At 39.3% G+C, this 13,774-nt stretch overlaps 1 protein-coding gene across 1 annotated transcript in view; it reads left to right on the top strand.

Annotated features, from left to right (window-relative positions):
• The window catches only part of IL1RL2 (interleukin 1 receptor like 2), a 33,363-nt gene extending 19,940 nt beyond the window's left edge, over positions 1-13,423 (top strand). Inside the window, 3 exon segments of the mRNA XM_036755821.1 lie at positions 995-1,138; positions 11,216-11,377; positions 13,023-13,423. Of these exon segments, the coding sequence (XP_036611716.1) occupies positions 995-1,138; positions 11,216-11,377; positions 13,023-13,423 (707 nt within the window).
• Positions 13,424-13,774: the final 351 nt, after the last annotated feature.

Raw genomic sequence — 13,774 nt, 5'->3', positions numbered from 1 at the left:
TTTTGGAAGACCATCTAGATCATCCTCCAAGGTGCTTATTAGAATGTTTTTAGTTTCCTTGAGCTCCAGATGAACTCACTCTTCCTTTTGCTATTAGCTCCCTTTCTTCCTCACCCCTCCCTCTACTTTTTTCTTTCTTTCTTTTCTGCTCTTATTTCTTTTCTTCCCTTTCTTTTTTTTGTCTCTTCGGAATCTTTTGACAAGACATAGTCACTTCACTCTAGTAATTTTCTCTCTCTGTCTTGCCATACTCATATTCCCCAGGTGGGGAGAGAATATAAACCTGGCTGGAGTCATATGAGGGCTCATAGATTGTAGCTAGAGCCACAGATCTCAGAGGAAATAATCAATTAACAAGCATTTATTAAGTGTATACAATATGCCAGATAATTTCCCCATGCTTGATGGGAGTCTTGACAACCAATTTTGGTTGTTGTCCTTATTTTTAACAGTAGACTTTTAAATCAAACAGGTACTTTCAGACTAGACTATTCTTCCTAGGCTATTGTTAAAGTCTATTTCACAGGTTAATGACATAGGGGACATAATGTGGTATAGAGAGAGTCAGCTTTAGAGTCAGGAATCAGATTTTTTTTAAAAAAGGTTTTATAGGTAATAAAGAATCATTTCATATATAATATTAGCTCTTTCTTTTGAATTCCTTGACTAACCCTCTGGGAAATATTTCCATTATTGGTACTTGGTTCTGACTATTGGGGAAGAAATTAAAGCCACTGTAGTAAAGGCTGACCATGACCAACTTTTCTCTTCTGTCTCCAGTGCCTTCAAGATGCCTCTTTCAAGGGTAGGGAACAGTTTTCCAAAGTGTTTTCTAAGAACCTGACACCAATTCTTGGTTTCATATTTTAAAAGTACTTGGAACATCATACTCATCATCCAACAGACTTTAAGGAGTTATAATTTGGTATTTGTCAGTGATCCATTTTAAATGAATTCTACAGTTATTTTTGCATTTTTGTCTTTTGTTGTCTAGCTCCAGATATTCAAAGATACCTGATAGGAGTGTCCGTTGTTGCATTATGTGTGATTATGCTTGTTATGTGCACCTACCGTATTGTCAAGGTTGACATTGTGCTTTGGTATCGGAGTACCTTTCATTCTACTGTGAGTAAAGAAGGTGAGTTTGGGTGATTAAAGAAAAATGATCTTGTCATCAAGTGTCTTTTTTTTCAATCTGGACCTGTGATTTCATTGGTGTAGGGAGCTACCACTATGGAAATTCCCTTCAGATTGAGAACTTCTGCAACTTATAATCTGAAGAGTTGTCTAAAGAGAACAACTAAAGAGTTGTCTTAAGAGAACTTAAGTGACTTATTCTGTTACACAGCCAACCTGTGTCAGACGCAGGCCTGGAACCCAGGTCATCTGGGTTCTGAGACAACTCCACCAAATATGGCAAGAATCAGTAATTGGACCATCCATCAATATATCCATTTAACCATTCTCCATCTTAGTGGAAGGCAAAGGCAAGTAATTAGGTATTGCAGTGGATAGGGTTCTGGTCTTGGAGTCAGGAAGTTGTTGCTTATTTGTTTAGTCATGTGCAATTCTTGGTGACCCTATGGACCATAGCACACCAGGTCCTTTTATCCTCTACTACCTCCCAAAGTCTATCCCAGGTCATGTTGACACTATCCATGATGCTATCTATCCATCTCATCCTCCTCTTACCTTCAGTCTTTCCCAGCATCAAGAGTCTCTTCCAGTGAGTCTTGTCTTCTCATCATTTAACCAAAGTATTTAAGCTTCAGCACTGGTCCTTCCAATGAGAAGTCTGAATTAATTTCTTTTAGTGTTGACTGGTTTGATCTCCTTGCTATCCAAGGGACTCTCAAAAGTTTCCCCCAGCACCATATTTTGAAAGCATCGATTCTATGTTGCTCAGCTTTCCTTATAGTCCAACTCTCACAGACGAAGACTTGAGTTCAAATGTGAACTCAAACACTAGCTCATACTGTAATTGTAGGCAAGTTATTCAACCTTTATTTTCCTCAATTTCCTCAACTGTAAAACCAAGATAACAGCACCTACCCCACACAGTTGTATTTAGCACAGTTCCTGGCACAAAGTAGGTGTTATGCAAATGCTTATTCCCTTAATTTCCCTTCCCCCTAACTAGATACATTTGGATAAGCCTTTTCCCTTGACTAAATGACATACTTGACTCAACTGTTTTGCTAGCAAGACTCAGAACAATGTGACCCTACCAAAGGCCTTTATTTCTTTAAACCTTCAATCTCATTACTCTTTCACCTCTTCCTTTTCTCCTGCTGGCCTTTCTCCTCTTTCTTCCTCAGGGTCTTCGAGCCTTTTGAGCTGTGGAGATAATAGAGGGTGCTATATGACAAAAGGAATTACTTTAGCTATCTTCAGTATAGTTTGGGTTGGGAAATGTTGTTCTAGAGCACTAGTGACAAACTGAAATAGAAACGAAGGCCGATAACACCCTACATGAGGCAGGTAGACACCCAACGGATAGAGTGCTGGGCCTGGAATCAGGAAGACTTCCTAAATTCAAATCTGGCCTCTGATATTTACTAGCTGTGTGATCCTGGGCAAGTCACTTTACCCTGTTTGCCTCAGTTTCCTCATCTGTAAAATGAGCTAGAGAAGGAAATGGAAAACCACTCCAATATCTTTGCCAAGAAAACCCAAAAAGGGCATCACAAAGAGTCAGACACTGAAAATGACTGAAGAACAGTAAACCCTACATAAGGATCCCTGAAGGTCTCATATTGACTGAAAAAAATCACACATTAACATATATTGTATTTTCATTTATTTTGTTAACTATTTCCCCAATTACATAATCTGGTTCCTTCTTCTCTCTGTAGTACAGACCACCATTTTGATTCCTCTGGTCCAGAGGCTTATGTTGAAGGGGAATGGAGGACAAATCTCCTGGTTTCTTAGTTATATTTCAGAGAAGCAATAAGCAGCTTCTTCATGATCAATATTAGCCTATTTCAAGGGTGTGCTAGAATCAGCTCAGACTGGGCTCTTGTTAGAGCTGATTGTTAAATTTTAAGTGTGATCATTTACATCTTGGAAATCAGCAAATTACAAATCAAGGCTTGATCTATTTTGTTGATTTCTAGACTTAAGAAAACTATGGAGAAAATGTTAATTTAAGGCACATAAAACTTGGTTATCTGTACTTTTTTCCTGAAGAGCTAGTTTTTAAATATTTACTAGCACGCTTCTGCCTATGGGGCACTAAAGACTCAGTTTATTTTTAGTAAGCCCAGAAGCAAAAATTATATAATTGGGTCCTAGAAAGAGCCCAGCTCTTACTAAAGGCTTTTCTATAGTAAATCATTTAATCTCTCTAGGCTTCAGCTTTGTTATTGTTCAGTCATGTCTGACTCTTTGTGACTCCATTTGGGATTTTCTTGGCAAAGATACTGGAGCAGTTTGCCATTTCCTTCTCCAGCTCATTTTACAGTTGAGGAAACTGAGGCAAACAGAGTTAAGCAACTTGCCCAGGGTCACATAGCTAGGAAGTGTCTGAGGCCAGATTTGAACTTAGGAAGAGGAGTCTTCCTGACTTCAGGCCCTGCACTCTATCCACTGCACCCGCTACCTGCTCTAGGCTTCAGTTTCCTCACCTATAAAATGAGGGGGTGGGACTTAATGACCTATAAAGTTCCTGCCAGCTCCAAACCTATGGTCTTAGAACAACCTTATCCTTTTGTGTTTGTCAAATAAGCTGATTTTCAGTGCTTTCCTTTTGAGGAACTATCTGTGGTGAAGGGAATACTTAATCCACTTTATTTATATGTATATATGGAAAGATAAAAAGAAGCAGTTAGCAATGGCCCCTCTTGTCCTCATTCTTGCTGGGTTTTATATTTAAATGTTGTATTATATGAAACTTTAGAGGTCACTGGGAAATTTCTGCAAATATCTGTGATTAAGTTAACAGACCTTGGAGTAAATAAGAACCCAGAGATACTGCCTCCATCCTCTCATATAATTTCTGGGCCTCATAACTACAGATGCTGCTTAGCTAGTAGTTATAGCTAGAATTTATCTTCATGTTTTCTTTCATTCTAAGCATCTCTCACCTTTTTCTTATTTTATTGTAAAACTAAAAATTTAACTTGTCAGTGCCAAAGAATAGATCAGAAAGTCCTGTGGAAGTTTCAGTAAAACCTCAATGATTTGCCATAATTCAGCTGAGAGGTCAGATTTAATTTAAAAAAAAATTTAATGACTTATAGAACACAAATTAAAATTCAATACTTTTAAGTACTTAGAGCTGTACTTTTTTAATATGAAGAAGAGGGAAAGGAGCTAGATACCTAGAAAATTTTGTAACATGCTTAAGAAATAGAAAAGAATAATTTATAATGGGCACATTCATCATTTATTTGTAGACTCTGTTGTTGTAATGATCCTTCAAGTGCCTGAAAACAGCTTCTTTGCTTTTCCCTTTAGATTACCTTCTTTCTGCTCTGCTGATTTAATTTATTTGTCTTGCCCATCAGTATGTAAGCTCCTTATGGGCAGAGGCTGTTTTTGCATTCTTTGTATCCCGAGCTCTACACATTTTATCTGACACTTAATACAAGAGGGATAGAGACTGAACCGATAATGTCATTGGCATGGGGAACTGCCAAGTGAGGAAATTGCCTCTAGGTAGGTCAGGACTTTCTCTTCAATTTAGTGTCTTACTTGCCTAAAGAACAAGGAGTGACTAACTGACCTGCTCAGGGTGATAGTCACTACTTGAACCCAGGCCTTCGTGGTTTGTAGGCTGGCTCTTTATCCATTAGACCATGCAATCTTAATAAATGCATGTTTATTCTTTGATTGACTGTCACCTTAAATGGAATAACCACCCTCCCCATCCCCCCATCCCTGCCTCACCAAGCTCTTGCTTCTCCCACCTTTAGCTCTTAGTTCCTTCTCCCTGAGCCTTGGAGAGTCACTTGTGAAGCACCTATGGGGGCTGTCTGCAGCAAATTTGCATTAGGAAACTCTAGTCTGGGGGATTAAATGAAAGAGGGGTGGAAAAGGAATTTATCTAATCCTACTAATTTGAGTAGGACTCTGTTTTAATGGAAGCTGTGGAATCACATAATCATAGACTTCAAACTAGAAGAGACCTTAGAAATCTTTCCCTCTAACCTTCTCATTTTAGACAGGAGGAAAAGTAAAGCCCAGAGACCTTAAGTTTCTTTTGCTCATGTTCTCCCAGGTCTCATAGGCAGAGCCAGGATTTGAACCCCGGGCTTCTGATTTCAACACTTTTTCCATTGCACCATGAGGGAAACATTAGCTTAGTGTGTCTGAATTACTGCAATTCAAAATTAGTGATTTAATGAGGTTGATTATTTGGGCAGAAAGTTGCCATATGCTGAGGCATTTATGGAGCCTACTATGTTCTAGACAGTATTGAAATATGAGAGATTACATGGAGGTTTGTGGATCTTTGAAAAGCACTTTGCAAACCTTAAAGCACTATATAAATGCTAGATGTTGTTGCTGTTCGTGGTAATGACAATGGCAGAGACCACTTCCTGGTTAGTGCCCAGCTCAGGTTCTGAGCTCATTTCATCTTCCTACACACAGGTTCTATGATTAGGTCTACTCAACATCAGTTGTTTAAGAAGGGAAAAATTCAATCCATTAGTTGGCATGCCTACTTTTAAAAGCTAAGCTTATCAGTTGTTTTGTTCCAACAGCGCATGTGGTGATTCAGTGAACTTTGTTCAGTGGAACCTAATCACTTCCTCCCACTCCACTGGACTTAAAAATAGTGAATTCAAAGGTGACTCATTTGTGTTTTGCAAAGGAGCGTATGTCAGAAACTTGGTGATGAAAGTCAGGTTTTGCAAATGGGACAAAGAAGATGTGGAGGTGGCACCTCCTTCAAGCCAGTATGTTTCTAATAGTTTAGAGCAGGGGTGGGGAACCTGGTTTAGAGTGTCATTCAAGCACACTCCTCTCTCCCCCACTTCCTCCCACCACACACTTATACACAGACACACTTGTACACAATTCTACTCTATGCTCAGATTGGGCTGTGTCCAAAAGGCAATGGGAGCTGGGTTTTGAGATGATTTCCTAATACCATGATTAGGAAAGTTGCTTCAATAATTCAAGGACCAGCATAATATAGTACAGGAGTTCTTAACCTGGGGTACATGGACCACCTAAAATGTCTGTGGCTAGATTTCTGGGGCTCATAACCTCAGACAGAAAAAAATGCATCTTTATTTTCAATAACCTCTAAATGAAATTTGACCTTTCCTTCAACTGTGAATTTTAAAAAACCATTATTCAAAAAAGGAGTCTGTAGACTTCACCAGACTGCCAAAGATGTCCATGACACAAAAAATTAAGAACCCCTTCCATAGTAGAACTTTTCTGGAGGTATCTAGAGTTTGATTTTTGCAGGGAACAATTCTTTTGAGCCCAAGGATATAGTCAAGTCAATAAGCATTAATTAAGTCCTAACTGTGTGCTGGGGCAGCTAGATGGCACAGTGGATAGAACACCAGGTCTGGAGTCAGAAAGACTCATTTTCTGAGTTCAAATCTGGCTTCAGAGATTCGCTGGCTGTGTGATCCTGGGCCAATCACTCAACCCTGTCGACGTCAGGTCCTCATCTGTTAAATGAGCTGGTAAAACCATTTCAGTATCTCTACCAAGAAAACCCCAAAGAGGGTCACAAAGAGTTGGATACGGCTGAAAAGTGACAACACACATACATGGACACACACACACACACACACACACACACACACACACACACAACTGTGTGTCAATACCATGCTAAATACTGGCCATACTAATACGAGGAAGAAGACAGTCCCTGCCCTCAAGGTGCTTACATTCTAATGGGAGAAGACAACATATAGAAGTGAGATGAAAGGGGCAGAGAAGGTCATGATAATCACAGTAATAATATGCTACAATTAATACTCCAGGTGACATATAAAGTAGCCCCTTTAAAATTTATTTCCTGTGTTTAGCAATAAACAGGAACTTCTGAAGGCAGATGAGTAATAACAGGAAGCAGTGCTCTACTTTTGAAGTATTTATGTTGTACAGATAAGTCAGAGTTGGTAATGTTAACAATACTTGCATTTATGCAACTTGGTTTAATTAAGAGTAAGTATTGCCATGACTGTTGGAAAACATGACCCTGACTTCTTTTTCTATTAAGTCATAGACATATTTTGAGTTCTTTTGATAGATACATACATGTGGATATGTACCTATATACATATATGGTATATGTAATTCATTTCATGGAGATATGTTGAAGTTAAGATCCCTAGGCCTCCACCAAAGTCCCAGTTAGGTGTTTGGTCATGGCTTCCAAATGACTCTGGGTTTCCAAAGCTGTACCAGAAAAATATAATAACAATAGTTAGCATTTATGTAGCACCAGGCACGGTGCTAAGTGCTTCACAAACATTATCTCATTTGATCCTCACTGGAACCCTGGGAAGTAGGTGCTATGACTATCTCCTTTTTACAGTTGAGGAAACTGAGGCAAACTGAGGTTAAGTGACTTGTCCAAGGTCATGCAGTTAGTGTCTGAGGTTGTACTTGAACTTAAGTCTTCCTGACGCTAGGTCTCTTGCTCTCTGCGCTGCACCACTTAGCTATACAAGTTCTAGCAGGTTCTATCAACTAGAAAGGCTTTAAGTAGGGACCTGGCAAGAGAATCGCTGCTGTCACTTTAGCCGGTAGATTAACAGATTTGAGGTTGAAGTTCATGAAAATTTTGTGTCCCTTAACACAGTACCTTACACATAGTACTTTCTTGTTGAACTGAAACTAAGTAAGAAACATTAGGCAGCTAAGTAGCTCAGTGGAGAGAGTACCAGGCCCAGAGTCAGGGAGACTCATCTTCCTGAGTTCAAATCCAGCCTAAGATGCTTACTAGCCGTGTGACCCTGGGCAAGTTACTTAACCCTGTCTGCCTCAGTTCCTCATCTGTAAAGTGAGCTGGAGAAGGAAATGATGAATCACTCCAACATCTTTGCCAAGAAAATCCCAAATGGGGTAACAAAGAGCTGGACACAACGGAAAAACAACTCACCAACGACAACGAAGCATTCCCTGCTGTGTGCAGACAATTCTGTTAAGCTCAGGAGGAAAGAAAAAGCAATTGAATAAGTCAGGATCCTTGTAACCCTTGCGTAGGGCTACAAATTAAAAACGCTGAAACGAGATAGCACAGTATTACATGACAGGTGTATTATAGAGTCAGTAATGGCCTTTCCCGTACAATTCTCATGGCACTGTTTTCTACCAGGAAAGATTTCCTGGTTTGGTATTTGATTTGGAATTTAAAGTGTGAGCAAGAATTAAATGAGTGGAAAGTTGGTAATAAGGGCATTCTGGGCTTTCAAAGAATGGCAAGGCCAAAGGTACAGAGGCGTGAGAGCACACTGTATATTTTTGAGAGGGAAGACAAGAGTTTAGCTTGGCTGGAACATAGAGTAAATGACGTAAATAAGGGCTTCTTGAATCTTTTTGTGTCACAGACCCCTTAGCAAGTCAAGCAAAGCCCCTGGACCCCTTCTAAGAATAATGTTTTTAAATATTTGAAAGAAATGAGAAATGTCAGATGTTAGTAAAAAAAGTAGTCATATTTTTTTCCATCCAAGTTCACAAATGCCCTTTGGTTTAGAGTAATAGGAAATAAGGCTGGAAAAGGGCTTTGGGGCCATATTGCAGAAAGCTTTGAATGCCAGGCCAACAACTTTGAGTGTTATTTGGTAGGAAATAAAATATCACTGAAGATTCTAAAGCAAAGGAGGGGGATGACCAGATCTGTGTAGAAGGAAGATTGGACTGCTGGTGATGTGAAGATGGTTGGATAGGGTGAAGACTTTTGAGGAGGACATTGCAGTAGATGATGGGAGACAATGATGATGAGGACCTATCTTCCAGGGTTGTTGTGATGATCAAATAAGACAGGCCTGCACAACCTTCAGCCCTCAAAAAATGTAGAGGAAAGCATCCTGCAGGTTGTGCAGGCCTGATATAAGACAATATTTGTAAAACACTTAGCAAAGTATCTGGCACATAGTACATACTATATAAATATTATTTCTTTACTATCATCATTATTATTATTTTCACTGGGTGAATTACATAGGGTTGGGGGAAAATATAATGAGCTCCATTTTGAATGTGTGGTTCGACTTCCAGTGGAACAATCAGATGGCGATGTCCTGCAAGCAGTTGGATGGAAGGATCTAGAAATCAAAAGAGAGGTCAGGGCTAGAGATGCAGGTTTGAGTCACATGCATTAAGATGGCCATTGAAGCCGTGGGAGGGATCAAAGAGTAAATAAAAAAGCCAAGGACAAACCTTTAGAGAAAACCTATTTTAAAGGCTCGGGAATACTGTGAAAAAATAGAGCAGCAGCTAAAGGAGACAGTAGTGTTTTTGTATCCAAGAAAGGAGGCAGTATTTGATAGAAGGGAAGCATCAACAGTGTCAAATTATTTAGAGATGTCAAGGAGGGCAAGGACAGAAGGACCATTGAATGTGGCAATTAGGAAGTCACTAGTATCTTTGGAGAGATTTCAGTAAGGGGTCCAAGCAAAATTCAGAATGCAAGGTTTGGAGGAGGAAGTATATACTGAGGATGTAGAGCCATCAAGTATAGACAATTCAACATGCTCCCTTTATGTAGTTATGTTTTTATGTCTATGCCCAGTTTCCTCCACTACATTTTAAACATCTAGTATCATGTAAAAAGCATTGATTGGATTGAGACTTAGAGAAGCTGAGTTCAAATCTCAGCCCTGCCACTTATTGTCTGTGTGACTTTGGGCAAGTCACTTAAACTATGGACCTAAGATTCCTCATATTTAAAACGAGGAGGTGGGATGAGATCTCCTCCCAGGTCTTGTGCATGGGGGTCATCTTAATTATCTTCAAGTATTTGAAGGGTTGACCCATAGAAGAAAGATTAGACTTGCTCTGCTGGGTTTTAGAAAACAGAACCAGAAGCAGTGGATAGAAGAAGCAAATTTCAGCTCCCTAACAATTAAAGTTGCCTTAACATGGAATTAGGACAACTAGGTGGCACAGCGGATGGAGCACTGGTCTTGGAATCAGGAAGATTCCTCTTCCTGAGTTCAAATCTGGCCTCAGATGCTTACTAGCTGTGTGACCCTGGGTAAGTCATTTAACCCTGTTGGCTTCAGTTTTTCATCTCTAAAATGAGCTGGAAAAGGAAATGACAACCTACTCCAGTATCTTTGCCAAGAAAACCCCAAATGGGGTCACAGAGAGTCAGACACAATTGGAAAAAAAAAATGACTAAGTCGAAATGGGATACTTCAGGGTTCTCTCTCAAAAGAGATCTTGAAGGAGAAGCTACATGATGATTTGGTGATTGATCCTGAGATGATTCGTTAAGTATAAATTGAATTAGATAGATGTTGAGATCTTCTTCAACTCTACAATCCCAGGATTTGGTGAGCATGGATCAGAGAACTTAGGGCTTGTCAGGCTGAGCTGTTCTTTCTGAATCCCTCTCCCCATCACATGGGGAGATATATGATATCTGATATATGTATCTAGACTAGGACAACATGGAGTAGTGGAAAGAGAGCCTACTTGGCAATCAGGAAGACCTGGATTCAAGGTCCACTCCTGACAATTACTGTTTATATAACCCTGGAATAGACACAACCTCTCAGTGCCACCAGCAACTATTTAAGACAATAAATCAGAGGCCATGTGCTGGTCTGCATTGGTAGGAGTTACCTCACTGAGAGTTAAATAGCATGGACAATAAAAAGAGTACCATCTTGACTACAGGTTAATGCATTTCCTGTCTGTTTTCTTTCTATTAGTACGTTTCAATTGAGTATCATACAGAGGATAATGAAAATTTTTCTTCTGATGAATCTCATCTTTGGTATAGGAGGAAACATTTATAATCCAAATTCTAAGGCTTCCATCAACTGATCGATCAACCTTGGGCAAGAAGCTTCACCTCTCTGGCCCTTAAAATAATCATATTGGCTTCAATAATCTCTGAAATCCCTCCTGACTCTAAAGTTTTATAATTCATTCTTTTTCTTCCCTTGTTCCAACTTCCCTTTGAAGTTGACAAATTAAACTAAAAAATCATGATGATGAAACATTTTCATTATCTCCTTTACTAAAAGAAGAGATACTATGAGTGTATCCATTTGGTTTCTAGATGGCAAGCTCTATGATGCATATGTTTTGTATCCAAAACCTAAAACTGAAAGCCAGAGCCATGACATGAACAGTTTGGTACTGAAGATCCTGCCTGAAGTCTTGGAGAGACAGTGTGGATACAGATTGTTTATATTTGGAAGGGATGACTTACCAGGACAAGGTATGTCTGAAATGGATTAATCAAGGAAACTCTCCCACATATTTTTTCTAAAGAATATTTTCCCTCACTTGCCTTCGCAAAATGTATTGACTCTGCTTCCATTCTCCTTGGAGCTTGAGAAAGCTCATAGACCACAGCATCTAGCTGATGTAAAGAGGCTGGATTTGATTCCAAGCTCATGTTAAGATCATTCTGAAAACATGCTATTTCAGTTTTAAGGCTCCCTTATGGAAATAATGTGCATCTAGTTTGGGAAGGGGGGACTGGATTAACCATTAGGACTAAGGATTGGAAGATAACAGAGCTCTTACAGGAAAAGTTATGGAAAAGAAAATGGTGACCATTTGTCTTATTTTGTTTACCAGCACGTCTAGCTACATATCTCAGAGTTGGTGTGGTATAGTGGAAAGTAAACTGATTTTGGAGCCATTTAGGTCCAGAGTTGAAATCTTGTCCCAGATGTTTACTCGTTGTGTGGCCTTGGGCAAGTCTGGGTCTCAGTTTCCTCATCTGTAAAATGGTGGTATTAGAAAAGATGGCCTCTGAGGTCCCTTCCAGCTCTTGGTCTATAATCCTATGACTGGGTGCAGGTTACAGTTTAGATACTCAAAGCTGATTCCTGTTTTGAAGTAGTGTTGCAAACAGATTAACATGTATGACTCATCCTCTAATCTCCTTATAGTTTTTTTTTTCCTCTTAACCCCACCCTTTCCCAAGGAGACTATTCTACTCAAATGACTGAAAATACTTTTTATTCCATAGTCAGATGTGACAGATGTTCTCACTCATTTTTGATTTGTGAGTATGGGCCGCTTCCAGGTTTGTATTAAGATATGTTTAGGTTTTCCTCGGTATCCCATTCACACTGTAGAACTTTATTGTGGATGTCAAGGTCAACAGACCCCTTCAAGTGCTTTAAACTGTGAAATCATTTCCCCCAAAGAGATAGAAATTAAACCAAGTGTTTATTCCTTGCCTCATTAGCAAACTTGCATAATCATCATGCATTTGCCATGTTGTCTTTCCCATTTTATTAGTGTCACAGTAAGGAGTAATTTTAGAGCAAGAAGCTTCCGACTTGAGAGACGTTGGGAGCAGATTTTCTTTTGTTTTTTAAAAAATGTTCAAATATGTATCTATCCCTGCCCCTGCCTCACAATGTCCTTCAGGTAAAGACTTCTGAATTGTCTCTCTGTCCTCAGAGCCTCACAAAGAGTAGGCATTCAATAAATATTTGTTGAATTAAAGGTCAATCAATGTAGTGGGTTTTTTGATCCATAAGGCAAAAGAAAGTAGAGATAGTAGGATGAAAAATTTCTTTTCAAAGTAAAATTTCTAATATCTGCTTGCAGTTAGTTATTTGGATTTCTTTTCACAGCAGGTGTTTACGAAGAGACTGGATACAAAGATGTTTTAGACAGGATTCATACTTAGGTACAGGTTGGACTAGCTGACTTACGACATCTCTTTCAGCCCTGAGATGGATTTCATGCTTTATTAGAAATGAATTCTAAGTGCCAAGCACTTGGACTTCCTTCTCATCTTCATTTCAATCGGCTCAGTAGAATTGAGGCCAGAAAAAACAGGCAATATGTTTTAGTTGAAGGATTCCAAATGTCCACTTAACTTCTTCCATTATTTTCAGCTGTGGCCAATGTTATTGATGAAAATATTAAGCTAAGCAGAAGACTGATAATCATTTTGGTCTCAGAATCTTCAAATTATGGTCTCTTAAAGAACATGCCTGAAGAACAGATCACTGTCTACAATGCTCTCATCCAGGATGGAATGAAAGTCATTCTCATTGAACTGGAGAAAATCCTAGATTATACAAACATGCCAGAATCAATTAAATACCTTAAGCAAAAACATGGGGTGTTGCAATGGAGAGGTGGCTCCACAGAGGGTTCACGGTCAGCAAAGACAAAGTTCTGGAAAAATGTAAGATACCATATGCCCCCTAAACAGTACCCATCTTCACCAGACAGCACATCAGCACCCTGCAACTACTCTTTGAACCCAAAGGAAATAAATACTGGGCTGTAGACTGAGTGATACACGGCCTGCTTCTATGGCTTTGTTGTTCATTGGTGACTACATGCCATCAAAGTTTGGAACTGAAAAAAGTATTTCATCTGGGTCTACCTACCCCACAGATAACTCATATGTATATCCACGGATAACCTCCCATATAGGTTTGCCAGGGTGGGGACCAAAGCGTTCACCACAGTTGCTCCCATGAATTTTTATCATGTCTCAAGATAGTTCCAGTTAGAGGTTGGACGACTTGCTTGAGGTCATACAGGTAGTAGGTGTCCAAGGTGAGATTTGGAAACATATGTTTTGCATGATTTTACATGTATAATTGATATCATATTGCTTGCCCTCTCAGTGCAT

Source organism: Trichosurus vulpecula, chromosome 4, assembly GCF_011100635.1.
Source record: "Trichosurus vulpecula isolate mTriVul1 chromosome 4, mTriVul1.pri, whole genome shotgun sequence".
Taxonomy (NCBI): domain Eukaryota; kingdom Metazoa; phylum Chordata; class Mammalia; order Diprotodontia; family Phalangeridae; genus Trichosurus; species Trichosurus vulpecula.
The sequence above is the reverse complement of the archived record's forward strand: the minus strand, read 5'-3'. Positions and strand labels throughout refer to the sequence as shown.